Source organism: Acinonyx jubatus, chromosome E2 (assembly GCF_027475565.1).
Source record: "Acinonyx jubatus isolate Ajub_Pintada_27869175 chromosome E2, VMU_Ajub_asm_v1.0, whole genome shotgun sequence".
NCBI classification, from domain to species: domain Eukaryota; kingdom Metazoa; phylum Chordata; class Mammalia; order Carnivora; family Felidae; genus Acinonyx; species Acinonyx jubatus.
In genome coordinates, this window is record NC_069396.1 from 16,859,867 (window position 1) to 16,875,388 (window position 15,522).

Genomic DNA, 15,522 nt, shown 5'->3' on the forward strand with positions numbered 1-15,522 from the left:
CCTCATGCCAGGATTTCTGTGAGAATTTTATAGGTATTGCTTAGCAAAACAGGTTTCAAGGTCAAGTAAATCTGGGAAATAATGGATTAAAGTTAAATGAACAAAATTAATATTCAATATATACTATAAATAAATATCCAAGAAGTGAATACAGTATCCAGTTTCCCCCTTATGTTAGACTCCAGAAACATTCTTCCTTACTGATACCTAAGGACTGGTTTTCTGGGATGCTAGTGTATGCAAATAAATACCTTTTAAGTACTCAAAAGAACTGCTCCCCAGGAGGTTAAGCACTTGGACACAGATTATACTATGTGGCATTTTAGTAAACCCTCACAACATATGCACTGCAAAGGTAAATTTAAATATGGCTTATACAAGTCACCACCTTCTAAATTAATAAGATATTCCACTAAACTTTAGGAAAAGCTTTTTTCTTAGACACTTCTATATTTAAATAGTTAATTTTATCCTTATAAGAATACAATATGGGAAATATTTAATGTCAAAATATTCACTGTTGCTCTTTCCCTAGGTCCTTCCTCGTGGAAAGGCTGTAATTCTTGCTCCACTCGCATCAGGACTGGCCATGTGCCTTGTTTGTATAATGAAATGTGACCTGAAATAATGTGCCAGTTCCAAGGAAAACCTTTATAAGAACCTCACATGGTTCCACCATTTCCTTTTTTCTTCTACTACAAAAATGGCAAAGTTCCAGATAAGGGCAGCTTCTTCAGCCTGGATCCGACAATGAAGAAAATGGATCCACTTCCAAACCACAGTCAGTATTATCACAAAGTGAGGGAGAAGTAGGACTACTGTTGAACGCCACTGAGTTTGTTACTGCAAAATCATTTAGCCTCACTTATTGATACAAGCTAGTAAGTATCCTAGCCTTTTAAAATATTTAAATGGCAAATGACATTTTCAGGAATGTCTAAGAGTTTAAAAGAAATTGTGAATGTATATCCATATACATTGGTTAGAACACACAGGGTTAATGCATGAGGACAATGGAAATGGTTATTGGTCACGTGTTGGCAATCATATACCCCCTTTAAATGAAGAATTAACTAATTTATAGCTTTTTAATGTTTATTTATTTTTGAGAAAGAGAGAGACAGAGCACAAGCAAGGGAAGGGCAGAGAGGGAGACACAGAATCCAAAGCAGGCTCCAGGCTATGAGCCGTCAGCACAGAGCCCAATGCGGAGCTCAAACCCACAAACCATGAGATCATGACCTGAGCCAAAGTCAGAAGCTTAACCAACTGAGTCACTCAGGTGCCCTTAATTTATAGCTTTTTAGAGTAACACTGGAACTAGATATTTGTTTTGAAAGGACATTAAAAAAATACTAAATATTACTTTGAGTAGAAAACAAGAGGTGCAAAATTATATGAACACACTGTATTAACAAAATGAATGGAAAGTCTATAACCTTTCACCCCATTTTCAAATACTATGTGGAAATTCCATTTCAGTGATGCTTATCAAAACTTTTTTTTCCTATCTCATTTTTTCCTTTTATGTATTAAGGTCATAAGATGGCCAAATGAGACTCCTCTGAAGGTACAACGTGTATATATCTTCTACATACTTGTATTTACATTATACAAAGAACTAGTCTGTTACTGTTCAAGATAATTTAACTTTTGACCTTAAAAGGTCTTTTCTATTAAAAAGTTTAATGGTTACCCAACAGCCCAGACATTATATTAAACAGAAGTAAAGTCAGTATTATTTAAGCATTAACTATTTTATTTTTATCTTTAAGTAATTAGTAAACCAGTTCTTCAAAGTGATCACACTGCTTAAAATATTATAACACAAAAAAAGCAGCCACTTTTCTGATATTATAAAAACAATGTGCTTCTAGATGCTTTTCAAATAGTAGCCTCAAATATAAAGCGGAAAAAGGGCACCTGGGTGGCTCAGTTGGTTAGGCAGCTGACTTCAGCTCAGGTCATGATCTCACAGTTTGTGAGTTTGGGCCCCACACTGGGCTCTGTGCTGATAGCTTAGAGCCTGGAGCCTGCTTTGGATTCTCTGTCTCTCTCTCTCCCTGCCCCTACCCCGCTCACACTCTGTCTCTCTCTCTCTCTCAAAAAATGAATAAACATTAAAATAAATAAATAAATAAAGGTAAAAAAAAATGAATATCTGAATACTGAAAAATAACAAAGCAAGTATTTCAAAGCGCCAAAAGAATTAAAGCTTTTTGGTAATGTCTCTGAAGAGTTGGAAACTTTACTCAATGATATTATCCTTTTCTTAAAGTTGTGGGATACACAGAAACAAGGGAGGTAGAAACATGTTAAATTCAGTCAGATTTAATACAATAATCATAGTAAGATAAAATCCAATATACATTATAGCAAAGAAAGCTATTTCTTCTTATTTTGCTGTATTTAAAAAATTAGTATTTGGGGTGGATACTAAAAAAGTATGCAAGCTGATACTCTTAGATTGATCTAGTATCATCAAATAAAAAATGTATGACTGTATTGTCTGCAGAAATAGAAATACATCAAGAATGTAAAAGGGGATAATTCTTCCATCCCCTTAAAAACAAACAAACAAAAACCGACAATGGAGCCAATGGTCATTGTTAAACTAACAAATAGAAGTAGGACTTCTTTTTCAACGTCACAAAGCACATGAATTCTGGCAATAGCCCTTCTTTCCACTGAGTGTTTCTAGATGGAAGATGAAGTGTCTGTTTCCTCTCCTCCCTTCCACCTCTATCACCTTTGGCCCCTCTTTCTTTTTTACCTCCCTCTTATTTTCCTGTTTCCTTCTACCTCCCATTCCAATTCTAACCCTTCATACTAACCTATTTCCTCTTCACCTCTCTTTCTACTCCAATTGCTCAAACCTGCCAAAAAGGTTATATTCATGGAAATAAACATAAACCAAAAACCCATAATCAACATTCTTATTTTTAATTTTTTAAATAAAAAGAATTTTTGGGTCCTTTGTTTCACTGTGTATTACCTATATGTTTACTTTTCCTCTTCCCTCATATCCCACTCCAAAGCCGAAGTGCAAGCCTCAGGCTTCCTAAGGTGGTCACGTTAAAATCCAAATTCTTTAGCTCAGCACACAAATCTTTACAAAAGAGATCTTGCCTAGCTCTACTAGCTTCAAATCTTACTACTTCTTCATAGTATCTTTTTATTCCAATCATATCAAACTCTTTTTAATTCCCCTAAAAGAAGCATACACTTTCATGGAGTAGATTTATATTCACTGTTCCTTCTGATGAGGATAATCTTCATCTAAACCCTGTCCTGCCCCGGCTTACTTCTATTTGTCCTTCTAGATACTGCACAAATATTACCATCTCCAAACAAGATGTTCTTCTTTCCTAATGTTTCCATTGTACCCTACTGATGCATCTATTGTTGCTTTTTTTTCTTTTTTTTTTAAACAGAGAGAGCACATGCGTGCACAGGAGAAGGGGCAGAAGGAGACAGAGAATCTCAAGCAGGCTAGATCTCCCCACTGAGAGATCATTACCTGAGCCGAAATCAAGAGTTGGATGCTTAACTGCATGAGCCACCCAAGCACCCCTGCTATAATCTTTATATCATTTTATAATAGGACACTGACTTGTCTGTTTTTCCCTCTAGCTTGTTAGAGTAAGCTCCTTAAGCTATCATGTCTTTATTTCCAGAGTTGGGCATGTTGTAACTATTCCTTAAATTAGCTATGAAGTTTTGGGGCACCCAGGTGGCTCAGTTGGTTAAGCATCTGACTCTTGATTTCATCTTGGCTTATGATCTCACAGTTCATGGGTTTGAGCGGGCAGTGCAGAGTCTGCTTGGGATTCTCTCTCTCTCTCTCTCTCTCTCTCTCTGCACCCTGCCCCCCATGCTCTCTTTCTCTCAAAATAAATAAGCTTAAAAAAAATTAGCTATGAAGTCTTCTCAAAACATTGCTAAGATCCAACTTTGGAGATTCTAACTAAGCGGCTTTTTTTTTTTTTTTTTTTTTTAATCCTAAGTGTACCACAGAAGACTAACAAATAGCCAGGATTGAGGAACAATGCATTTATATTGAATAAATGATGACAGAATGTCAATCAGGCAGTATTCTGTTAGAATACAGTACTGTTTCTATGAAGTAAATTGTAGCCCCAATAAGCACAACTGTTAAAAAAAAAAAAAAAAAAGCCCATCTGAACAATTTTACTGCCTGCCAAAATTTGCTGACCAATCCAATGAATACAAATATTTTGGTAGTAAATCATATTTTGTTTTCAAAAATAAGTCAAATAAAATTATTGAAAACAGAGGTAAAATGATGATAAAATTAAAACAAAGAATTCAGTTCCCTTCAATATTTTCAGAAAACTGATGTTAAAACAGGGAGTAGAAGTACAAAGAAATGGTTTTTTACTTTTTAAAAAACTTGTCTTCTATTAGTCATAAATGAATTTCAAAGAAATGTTAAACAAGAAAACTGTCCACCATATGATCCAGCAATTCTATTCCAAAGTCTATACTCAAGAGAACTGAAACCACATGCCCACACAAAACCTGTACACGTATCTTCATAGTAGCGTTATTCACAACCAAAAGTTGGAAACAACCCAAATGTCCATGAGTGGATGAATGGATAAACAAATTGTGGTATATCCAAACAATGGAATACCATTTAGCCAAAGTGCCTGATATATGCTCCAGTATCAGTGGATCTTGAAAACATTATGCTAAGTGAAAGAAGCCAGATAAAAAGACCACACAGTGTATGATCCCATTTACATGAAATGTACAGAATAGGCAAATCCATAGAGACAGAAAATAGAACAGTGGTTACCAGGGTCTGGGGTAATAGAATAGAGAGTGACTGCTAAGAGTTACAGGATTTCTTTCTTTCTTTCTTTTTTTAATGATTATTTATTTTTGAGAGTGAGACCGAGTGATAGAGCACAAGCTGGGGAGGGGCACAGCGAGAGGGAGACACAGAATCTGAAACAGGCTCCAGGCTCTGAGCTGTCAGCCCAGAGCCCGACATGGGGCTTGAACTCACGAACTGTGAGATCATGACCTGAGCTGAAGTCAGACACTTAATCAACTGAGCTACCCCAGCACCCCAGGGTTTCTTTTTGAGGTAGCAATAAAAATGTTCTAAAATTAGATAATGGTGATGGTTGTACAACTTTGAATATGATAAAAAATTGTACACGTTAAAAGGCTCAAATGCAAGGTGTGCAAATTATATCTCAGTGAACTATTAGAAAAAAAAAAGAAACCATCTTCTATGGGACAGAAAGCATAAGACTAACTGTACATAAATTTAAGATAATTAAGTGCCTATATGTCAATGCCCTAATTATAAGCTATACAATTTAAGAAGTATATCTGCTATTATGTTAAAATTGATAAAAATAAAATCTTTCCTATATTCTGCAGTAGACACCAGCTCAAAACAATGAACAACAAAAAAAATCAGATTATCTATTTCTTTGTGCATCTCCTAACCTGAACAGTTTCATCCCTCTCCTATTATACAAAAAGTGAAACTAATCATTTCTAAATTATTAATAACACAGTACTATTGTTAAGATCAAATGGGATAATGTAGCACTATTATTAACAGGAAACTCCATTAGATTAATATTCACTAGAGAGGTGAAATGAGTGAACTATGGAAGAGTTGGAACCAGGGCTTGGGCATGATTATCCCAGTCTTCTTTCCTCTCTCTTCTGCATCTGCCTACATGCATAAAGCATACATTTTAAACTTTTAATATTTATTTATTTTTGAAAGAAGGAGAGAGCGTGAGCTGGGGAGGGACAGAGAGAGAGGGAAACAGGATCCGAAGCAGACTCCATGCTGACACAGAGAGCTTGACGTGGTGCTCGAACCCACAAACCATGAGATAACCTGACCCTAAGTTGGACACTTAACCAACTGAACCACCCAAGTGCCCCTCACCTGTAGGACACCTGTTGTGTGTCCTAATGCTAATATTTAAACAACAGTAATTAAAAAAGTAATAAAAAATTTTTAATATTTCATTTTGTTACCAGCTTAACAATAAAAAAGACTGACCAACCTACAGACTGCTGTGTAGTGTATTTAAAGAAAACTCATGATCAAGTAAAGTTACATTCTGAACACAGAATAAGGACATTCATTACATAAGATGACAGGTTTTTAGAAAAATCAAATCACCGATCCATTAGGAATGTACAGGTCAGGAGGCTTAGAGGTGCCTGGCTGGCTCAGTTGGAAGAGCATGTGACTCTTGATCTCAGGGTTGTGAGTTCAAGCTCCACATTGGGTATAGAGATTACTTATGTAATTTTTTTTTTGTTTTGTAAGAGTCTTAGACTCTTGCCTAAATGATTAGATCTAATTGCTATTCATTGAAATCACTATTAGAAATATTTTAAAGCTAGCTATACATTTTAAGGAAAAAATCCTATTTGCATGAAATTCTATGAAAATAACAATAAGAAATAAATAGGGAAATTATTGTCTAAACATATTTGCAAATTAAAAGAAGCATGGCAACTATTACTGCCTCTTTATTTTTTTATTTCTTCTTGCAAAAAATATTAAATTTGAGAATTGACACACAATGTTACAATAATTTCAAATGTACAACACAGTGATTAAACAGCTCTATACCTTAAGCTATGCTCACTATCATATGTTAGTGTTATCATATGTTAGCTCAGCTATCATATGTTACCTACCATGCAATGCTATTCTAATACTATTAACTGTATTTCTGTACCTTTTATTCTCTTTCATTCCATAACTGGAAGCCTGTATCTTCTACTCCGCTTCATCCATTCTGCCCATCCCCCAGCTCCCTGGCAGCCATCAGTTTGTTCTCTGTATTTACAAGTCTTATTCTTTTTATTTATTCACATTTCTTTTGTTTTTTAGATGCTACATATAAGTGAAATCATATGGTATTTGTCTTTCTCTGCCTGACTTACTTCACTTAGCATAATACCCTGTAGGTACATCTATGTTGTCACAGATGGCAAGACCTCATCATTAGTATCCCTTTCTTTCAAAGAAAGTACTGCTCATTTGTATCTAATCCAATTTCTCTAAGCAGATGGAAAGTAACAAATAGTCAATTAAAGGAATAAAAATATATATCCTACATCTCCATAATAAATGACTTCTATAAAAGAAAATGGAAGGGACCATATAGGTATTCAAGTAAAATCCCCCAACTGAAATCTATTTTCTAAATTCATAAAGTCTAAATTACACAACATAAATCTCCTAGGTAGAGGAAGCAGTTCACTAACACAATCTCGTTCTGTAACTATTGCCCTAACCATTCAGAGGCCATGGCTAGGATGAAATAAAGTGCTCAAACTTGGTTTCAGCACTGCAATTTTAAGTGATTGTAATGACAATATAGCATAGTGGCTAAAAGGGGCTGTGATTCTTGGTCTTATTATTTACTAGCTATGTGATCTTGAGGAAGTATTTAATCTAAGTCTTAGTTTCATCAACTGTAGAGTGGAATCCATATAAGGTAACAGAAAAGAGTAAATGATACAATGCTTATAAACAAAATCCCCGGCATACAGAGTTCAAAGCATGTTAACTTTTATCATTAACTGTATATCCTTTCCACTGTGCGCTGCTGCTTCTAAGGGCTGTCATATCCACCCCCCACCTCGACTCCCAGAGAGAGAGACTTTTTGAAATATGGACATATATTATCTTTAATAGTGATAATTAACAAATGATAATAATTACGGATGAAATTTCAGAAAATCATGTTTTCTATTTCTTTTGTATTCTCTACCACCTTTAGCTGAATATATTTATATCTTAACAATACCTTAATGAAACAGAAAATGAAGAAGTGACTAAACAAACTAATGAAAGAAAGAGCAAATGATTACATAAAGTTGGCAACCATTTGCCAGTCTCTGCTAAAGTAGTAGGATGTGAATTATCTAGCATTTCTGGCTCTGGCCTCCAGAAAATGGCTATGGTCATGCTCAAAGTATTACTTCACATAAAAAAATAAATGCATACACACCACTAAAATTGGAACTGTATCCTAGTAAGAGTCAAGTTGGAACATATCACAAATTATAGTAAATCCAGAATTGGAGCACCCCAATTAGAAAAGCTTAAGAATTCAATAAACCATCTATAGACTCTTTATTTTGTCTTTATCTAAATATAATAGGATGGACATGGAATATATGATCTGTAAAAGCAGTCTATTTATAATTGCACATCACCCAGAAATAGCCTAAAGAAATACTAGTATCAAAACAAATTTGTTATAATAACAAAAAATAGAGAAATCCAACTGAGCTCTCTTGAGATCAGAAAGATATTTTAGTACTTTAAAAAAGACTATGGTGTTTGCTAAGCTAAAGTACGGCTATAAGCATTTTTGAGATGAATTAAAAGAAAGAGAAAATAAGATTTACAAAGGATGAATACTTTGACAAAACAAAAATACAATTACAAAGGCTGTGTAACTCTCCTAGGGGTAGCAAGGTCATAACACCCAAAACAACCCAACAGGAAATTCAATTGAATGGAACAGTCTATTCTGCTCTTCTGAATTCAGGTGTAAATTATAATGAAGAAATGCTAAAGAAAATTACACTCAATGAAAATCTTAAGTGATACATAAGGAAAAAAATTTTCTATTTACTGCTTGTAATAATGCTCATTATAGGGAAACCAGAATATACTGTGAGGCACATACAACAATAAGATTAAATTTAAACACACACGTACACACATCATTTACTTCCTAAGCCAAGATTAGCAAAATAAGAATTATGATTCCCACTTGCGAAAACTCTACTTTAATGCTTTAATTTGTAATCAGAACTCCAACTGCTGTATATTTACAAAGTTCTACTTACCTTAATGTTTCTTATGTTCTAATACCAAACAGACTTAAGATCACAGCAATTTATCACACAGTGAAGAATCCTTTGGCTTTGGAATTTAATTCAGGTAAACCATTCAAAGTACTTTTTAAATTTTTTTTTTTTTTTTTTAAATTTTAAGTAAGCTCCACAGCCCACGTGGGGCTTGAACTCACGACCCTGAGATCAAGAGTCACATGCTCTAGCACCTGAGCCAGCCAGGTGTCCCCTCAAATTACCTTTAAAAGTAGTATGGGATAATAATAGGGAACTACAAAATGCTACATATCTTCTCAATTTTACTTGATATTATCCACCTATAGTCTAGGAAACCTGACTACAACTTTTAAAATGCTTCAAATTTTGCACCATTATAAGCTACAGTCTTTAAAACATCTGAAATTTAGCTATGTCCGAAAATTAATAGAAAACAAAACAAAAAAACTTGATATGTATTTTCTTACTTACTACATAAAATCGGAGAGGAGGGTGTTTGCAGTGTCAAAGTGGAGCCATCTTTCCTTGTGATATTAACTCTAAAAACCAATCTTGCACGAGTGCTTTTTTTCTTGGAACCAGCAATTCCTATTCTGGCTTCAACATCAGCATTCCTCAATTTCAATATCCCTACGCAGTCCACCCTGACACAGAAAAAAATACATTAACCAGTATTTTCTGTTATATAAATAGCACAATATTCTTAACCAAATAAGTTTCTTTTTTAAAAAATTTGCTAATTATTAATTTTTTGAATATGTAATACAATCATACCGTTCCAAATTCAAATAATACAGAAGGGTAAATTCTGAATATTCATAATTCTTAACCTTGACAACTTTTCATTTATAATAATGCAAAAAGTAGTAAAGTAAAATCACTATTTCAAAATCGGAACGTAAGTAATAGCTTACAAGAGATACTTTTGCCATTTTTTTTCTTTTTTCTTTTTTTTTTTTTTTTTTTGAGAAAGAAAGAGACAGTGCAAGCAAGGGAGGGGCAGAAAGAGAGGGAGAGAATCCCAAGCAGGCTCCACGCCCAGCACAGAGCCCCACATATGCCTGATCTCACGACCACGAGATCATGATCCCAGGCAAAATCAAGAGCCCTATACCTAACTGACTGAGCTACCCAGGCACCTTAGCCATTTTTTAGTTTTAATTTTTTTATTTTTAAAGTATGCTCAACGTGGGGCTCAAACTCATGACCCTGAGATTAAGAGTCATATATTCTACTGACTGAGCCAGCCAGGCATCCCAATCGCTGTTTTTAGAAAATAAATGGGGGTGCCTGGGTGGCTGTCAGTTAAGCATCTGATTTCAGCTCGGGTCATGGTATTGGGTTCTTGAGTTCAAGCCACACATCAGGCTCTGTGCTGGTGGTATGGAGCCTGCTTGGGATTCCCTCTTCCCCCCTCTAATTCTGCCCCTTCCCCACTTGCATGCTTGCTCTCTCTCTCAAAATAAATACACTTGAAATACATAAATAGATAGATAAATGTAGCCTCTTTATTTTTGTAGCTAATTCAGATATTAAAATAGAAGGAATTAATTTTACTTAAAAACAAAAACAAAAACACACTAGCAAACTGTCCCCAAAAGAACGGAACACTACATAGCCATTAAAATATATGCCAAAAAATATTTACTATATGGAAAATGCTGATGGTAAGTGAAAGCAAGGTTACAAAACACTTATAATGAATAAGTACTATTTTTATAACCAGTAATTCCCTTCCTTTCTTCCACTATATATATTTTCATAATTTTCAAAAGTTAAAAAACAAGTCTACTATTTTTCAAAAATTTTCTTTTCCATTTAACCTCTTATTACTCAAAATGGCTTTCAAAAGGAAACTGAAAATTAAATAAAGAAATGTCATTAGCTATTTCAATACAAATAATTACAACATAAGTCTACCCCTTATCAATATATTTGCTGCTGTTATGGTTTCAAATTTAGGATAAAACCCCTTAACAAAAGGCTTAAGAAAAAAATGTTTTAATTTAAATTATTAACACCTCATATTTTTTAGGCAATGAAAATGCATATGGTGGAGAAAAAAAACATACTCCCAGTACATTCTTTTTTAATATAGGAAAACAAAAATAGAAAGTGAATTTAGAACAGCAACATGCTTTTCCACATCAGGATGGGTCAAGGTACCATGAAAGGTCTCTGTCAAATAGTTTTCTAATGCAAATACTAAGAATTTAGGAGAACAAATCAAATGGTTTGTAGTTTTTATTTTTAATGTTACTTTTATTAGTCCCAACAAATTAGTCCATATTATTTCCAAAAAAGCCATTATTCCACCTGGCTTTTATTTCCTTGCCTTTCATCATAGGAATTCTAGGGCAAAGGGAAAAGAGCTCATTTTGACCAATTACCATTCTGCATTAATCTACGCTTTTATTTGTAATGTTTAAAACATTTTAATAAAACACTCAAAATCTTCTTTTTTTTACATTAGAAACTAAAATTTTTTTCCTGCCCACTGCAAAAGTGTAATGTATACTGAAAAAATTTTTACTAAGTACTTACGCCAATGTCATGTTGTTGCTTGGATCAAGGCCAACTTCTATAACAGTAGTGCCTTCAATGTCCACCTCTTTACAGGGAGTTGTATTTCGCCCAGTTACCCTGCAGGCCTGATAAAATCCATGTGGTTTCACTCGACCAGAGTCATTGCCCACAAACACTTGCAACACTACTGGCTCATTATGGCCCTCCAGCTGGAGTGAGATAACATAGAACATAAAGACTAATTAGCATTTCAAATAATCTAATTGTCAAATCAAACATTTAAGACCAAGTTCTACATTTATAAATAGATAACAGTAAAGAAATAATTTTAATCTTCAAGAAAACCAAAAGTAAAATATTTTCATAAAGAGGAGAATTGGCTAAGTTTTTGCAGGAAATTCTAAGTTTTAATCCTGTAATAATCACATTTTGATTAAAATGTTATATGTTTAATGATAAATTGTCATTTACAATTAATTTGTACAACCAGATGCAAATGAATACACAGTCCTTTATGTATTTATAAATTTATGGACTGCCAAAGCATGTGGGTTACTCAAAATTTACCATCACTACTAACGGAAAATTCATTAAACTATGTTAGTGGCATCATCATCATCATCATCAAATGTGTACACATACTGAATTTTTACTCTTTTAAAACTATTTGAATAGAAAAATATTTGAAGTACAGCTATATAAATAATAAGGAAATGTAACTCATTTGCATAGGTTAGATACATATCCACAACATCATGAAATTCTGGGCCAAAACATTATGGTTTGAAAAAGTGTTAGTTCAAACCAGGATCTATGGATCCTTACAGGTCTCTAACATGCTTTCATAAATTATAATTTATAATTTGTTGAAGAATGAATAAATAAAATAGCATTTGGGAACAAATCTTTCCAATGCTGATTTTTGTTCAGGTTTATAGTTAAATACTGAAGCTACTAATATAGAATGCATAAAATCACAAAATAACTTGTACAATGTACACCAAAGTACTTTAAAAGATTCATACATCTTTTGTAACCCAGTATAGCAATATCTCTGTGAAATGATATCATGAGGGAAATAAGTAGACAAAGAAGCAATCTACCTAAACCACTAGCAGTACCTAGAACAGTGTCTGGCACATAGAGGGGTGCTTATTTGTTGAATGAATGAATAGATAAACTTTTAAGGTCAATTCACTCCCTATCAGAGATAATTAATCTAATAATACTTCTGACCAGAGAGTACTTAACCAAAGCATAACTTAAAGTCAGATCAATATGGGTTAAAAATACTAACCAACCTATCAAAATGTCTGGTCAAACAAATATTTATAAAAAGCATGACTTAAACTTATCATTTACCTATTTCTTCTGAGTCTGGGGGAATGAGGATGGGGTTGGTGTGACGAGTAGCAGAGGGATAGGAGTGATACTGTACGTGGGACTATTAACCAACCTTATTAATGACCATGGATAGATTTCCTGATCCTAAATTTCTACCATTATTCCATTAAAATTTAAAATGAAAAGCAAGCCAAGTAAATACTAACATTACATTTACACAAACTGTGTCTAACAAGAATTTACCACATGACTAGTCAAAATTCCTACGTTTAATGTTTTACAAGGGGTAGGAACACTTGTTAAACATCCCCCACTCATTTCTTTTTGGTTTATCTTCAAAGAGAAATATTCTTTGTAACAAAGTTTCCCAGGGGCTGAAATTTAAGCCCCTTTTTTCTTTTAGTCTAAATTCTGAAAAGATGAAGAATCAGTTAATATCCTATTTCTCAAACTGAAGATTTGAATTATCTATCAACTAATTCTTTTCTGAAATGAATAGTCCTGATTCCTTTAGCCATCTCAAAAACCTTATTTTCCAAGTCCATACTAATTTCTACAATATTTCACTTTAAATGAATTCACTTTAAAATTTTTTCTTAAACACTAAGTTTGGGAAGAACTGAATATAGTTGCTACCAATGTCAAATATAAGGGGAACATAATTCATAAATTCCAAATATTATTGGGAACACATTCTCACTTCCCCTTTCATCTAAACTAAAAATCAAATTAAAGTAACAATACTGGCCTTATGATTCAGTCAGACTTGCTTTAATTTCCATTATATACGGTATTTCTACCATTTATTTTAGGCAGCTTTTGCCAGTTAAAAACAAAATAACTAGTAAGCAAAATTGGAAAAAATTCTTTTGCTAAATAAAATAAGTACCTTTACTGTAGGAAAGCCTTGCTGTGTTCTATCCTTTACTGAGCCACGGCTACCCTCAGTCAGGTACCGAGCTCGGTGCTGGGTCTCAGGCTGTACAACTATCTTCAGCTCCTTTCCCTCACTTTTAACAGGATACTGTCCGCACAACATAGGGCTCTTCTTTACTCCACTGCCTTTTTGGTTTTCCAATGTTCTGAGAAGTCAAAGCACAACACAGAAAGAGTATCAAGAAGAAGTTTTTTTGGTTTTTTTTGTTTTGGTTTTTTTTTTTTTTTTTTTTTTTTTTTTTTTTTTTTTTTACTAAAGCCATCTAAGGTAAAGGAAGGAACAGAAAAGGCAGTGTCATTAAAAACAACTGATAATCCTAACAACAAAATAAAACACAGCCTAAGGGAAGACACATTCCATAAGCAAAGTATCTTTTTAAACTTTTAAATAAAATTTAACTATACAATGCAAAAATAAAAGAAAGTAAATTGGACAGGGAAGACAACACCTATGTGTGGTAGGAGGAATGGAGGAAGAATGAATGTTAATGAACAGAAAAATAACAGGTAAGAGAAGAGCGAATGTCACTATAACCTTTCACAATGCACTTCAGTCAAAACGAATTTAAAAAATTACACATATATGTGAGTGTAATATAAAACTATAAGATTAACTACCATTATTTTCTAATCAGACTTGCAATGCAAAAGAAAAGGGGGGTAGCACAAAGAAATGAAGGCCTTAAAAAACAATCTAAAGTACATGTAGCATACATTTTGGGGGGATATCTTTTTCAGTACAATTTTTCTGAAAAAATTATAATAAAAAATCAGTGATCCAATTTGTATTGGGAAATCAGATTTACTCTAACCAATCTTTTCTAGAAGTACAATTTTTCACGGTGTTTTTAGTTATGATTAAATAATTAAAGCCCTGAGCATATAAAATCTTTATAATCTGGCCTTTACAGATAGGCAATCTATTTTTTAAAATTGTATTTCTAATATTTATTTGTTTATCATTCATTTGCTATGTAGAATGTATGTTCAAAGAAAAATATTTCAACCGGTGGTTAGGACTTTAGGTCCACACCTTTCATTTGAAGCACTGCAAATATGTGATAAAATAAATATAAAACAATACTATTAGTTTTAAAACAGATTTAAAATTACCCATGTACATTTTAAAATAGAGTCAGGGCCTATACTGCTTTCTGTATGCCTCACATTGAAAATACAGGAGCTAAGAGATGACTATGGACAAAATCTCCAAAAGCAAACAGATCCCAGGAGGAATGTTTGATTTCAAACAAAGAAGAGCAACAGTGGCTAAGAAGCCTTAAACCTGCCCCTAATGTTTAACCCTCCAGCTCTAAGTTGTTGCCTCTATTATCAATAACAAAAAGAAGAAATGCTGTACTCTCAATGAAACCAGGCACTGGGATGAACCTCATAGTGAGGAAAGGGACAGAAGGATGGAGAAGAGAAGAAATGCGAAGTAAGACTGACTAGGTAAGTGGGAGAGTTCTGAGGGCTAGTACTGTGCTCCATCGTTTTCACATTCCCTGAACCTTGCACAACTCCTGAAGCTGCAGGTGCTGAAAAAATAGTTGTTGTTGCAAATAGGAAAAAGAAAGGGACAAAGAAAAGAAAGCAGAATAAAAAGAGTTCCTATAATATCAAGATGAAGAAGACTGGATCCTCGGATTCCTGGCCAAGGAATGCCATTCATGTAAGTTTCACATACTTAAGTCAAAGATTACCCATGTAAGTCATTTAAAAGGCCCTGAAAGAATACATTCTATGAATCAAAGTACTGAGTTGAAACTGGAACAATGGGCAACAAATCCTATTTTTCTGTTCATCGTTCTAGGTAGAAATTCAAACATG

At 33.8% G+C, this 15,522-nt stretch overlaps 1 protein-coding gene across 12 annotated transcripts in view; it reads right to left on the reverse strand.

Annotated features, from left to right (window-relative positions):
- The window catches only part of NFAT5 (nuclear factor of activated T cells 5), a 117,363-nt gene that overhangs the window by 38,686 nt on the left and 63,155 nt on the right, over positions 1 to 15,522 (reverse strand). For all 12 annotated transcript variants that reach the window (XM_027076100.2, XM_027076099.2, XM_027076098.2 and 9 more), the window contains 3 exons: positions 13,646 to 13,838; positions 11,431 to 11,621; positions 9,358 to 9,530 (listed from right to left, as the gene is read on the reverse strand). In XM_027076100.2, the coding sequence (XP_026931901.1) occupies positions 9,358 to 9,530; positions 11,431 to 11,621; positions 13,646 to 13,838 (557 nt within the window). The remainder of the gene's footprint in view (positions 1 to 9,357; positions 9,531 to 11,430; positions 11,622 to 13,645; positions 13,839 to 15,522) is intronic.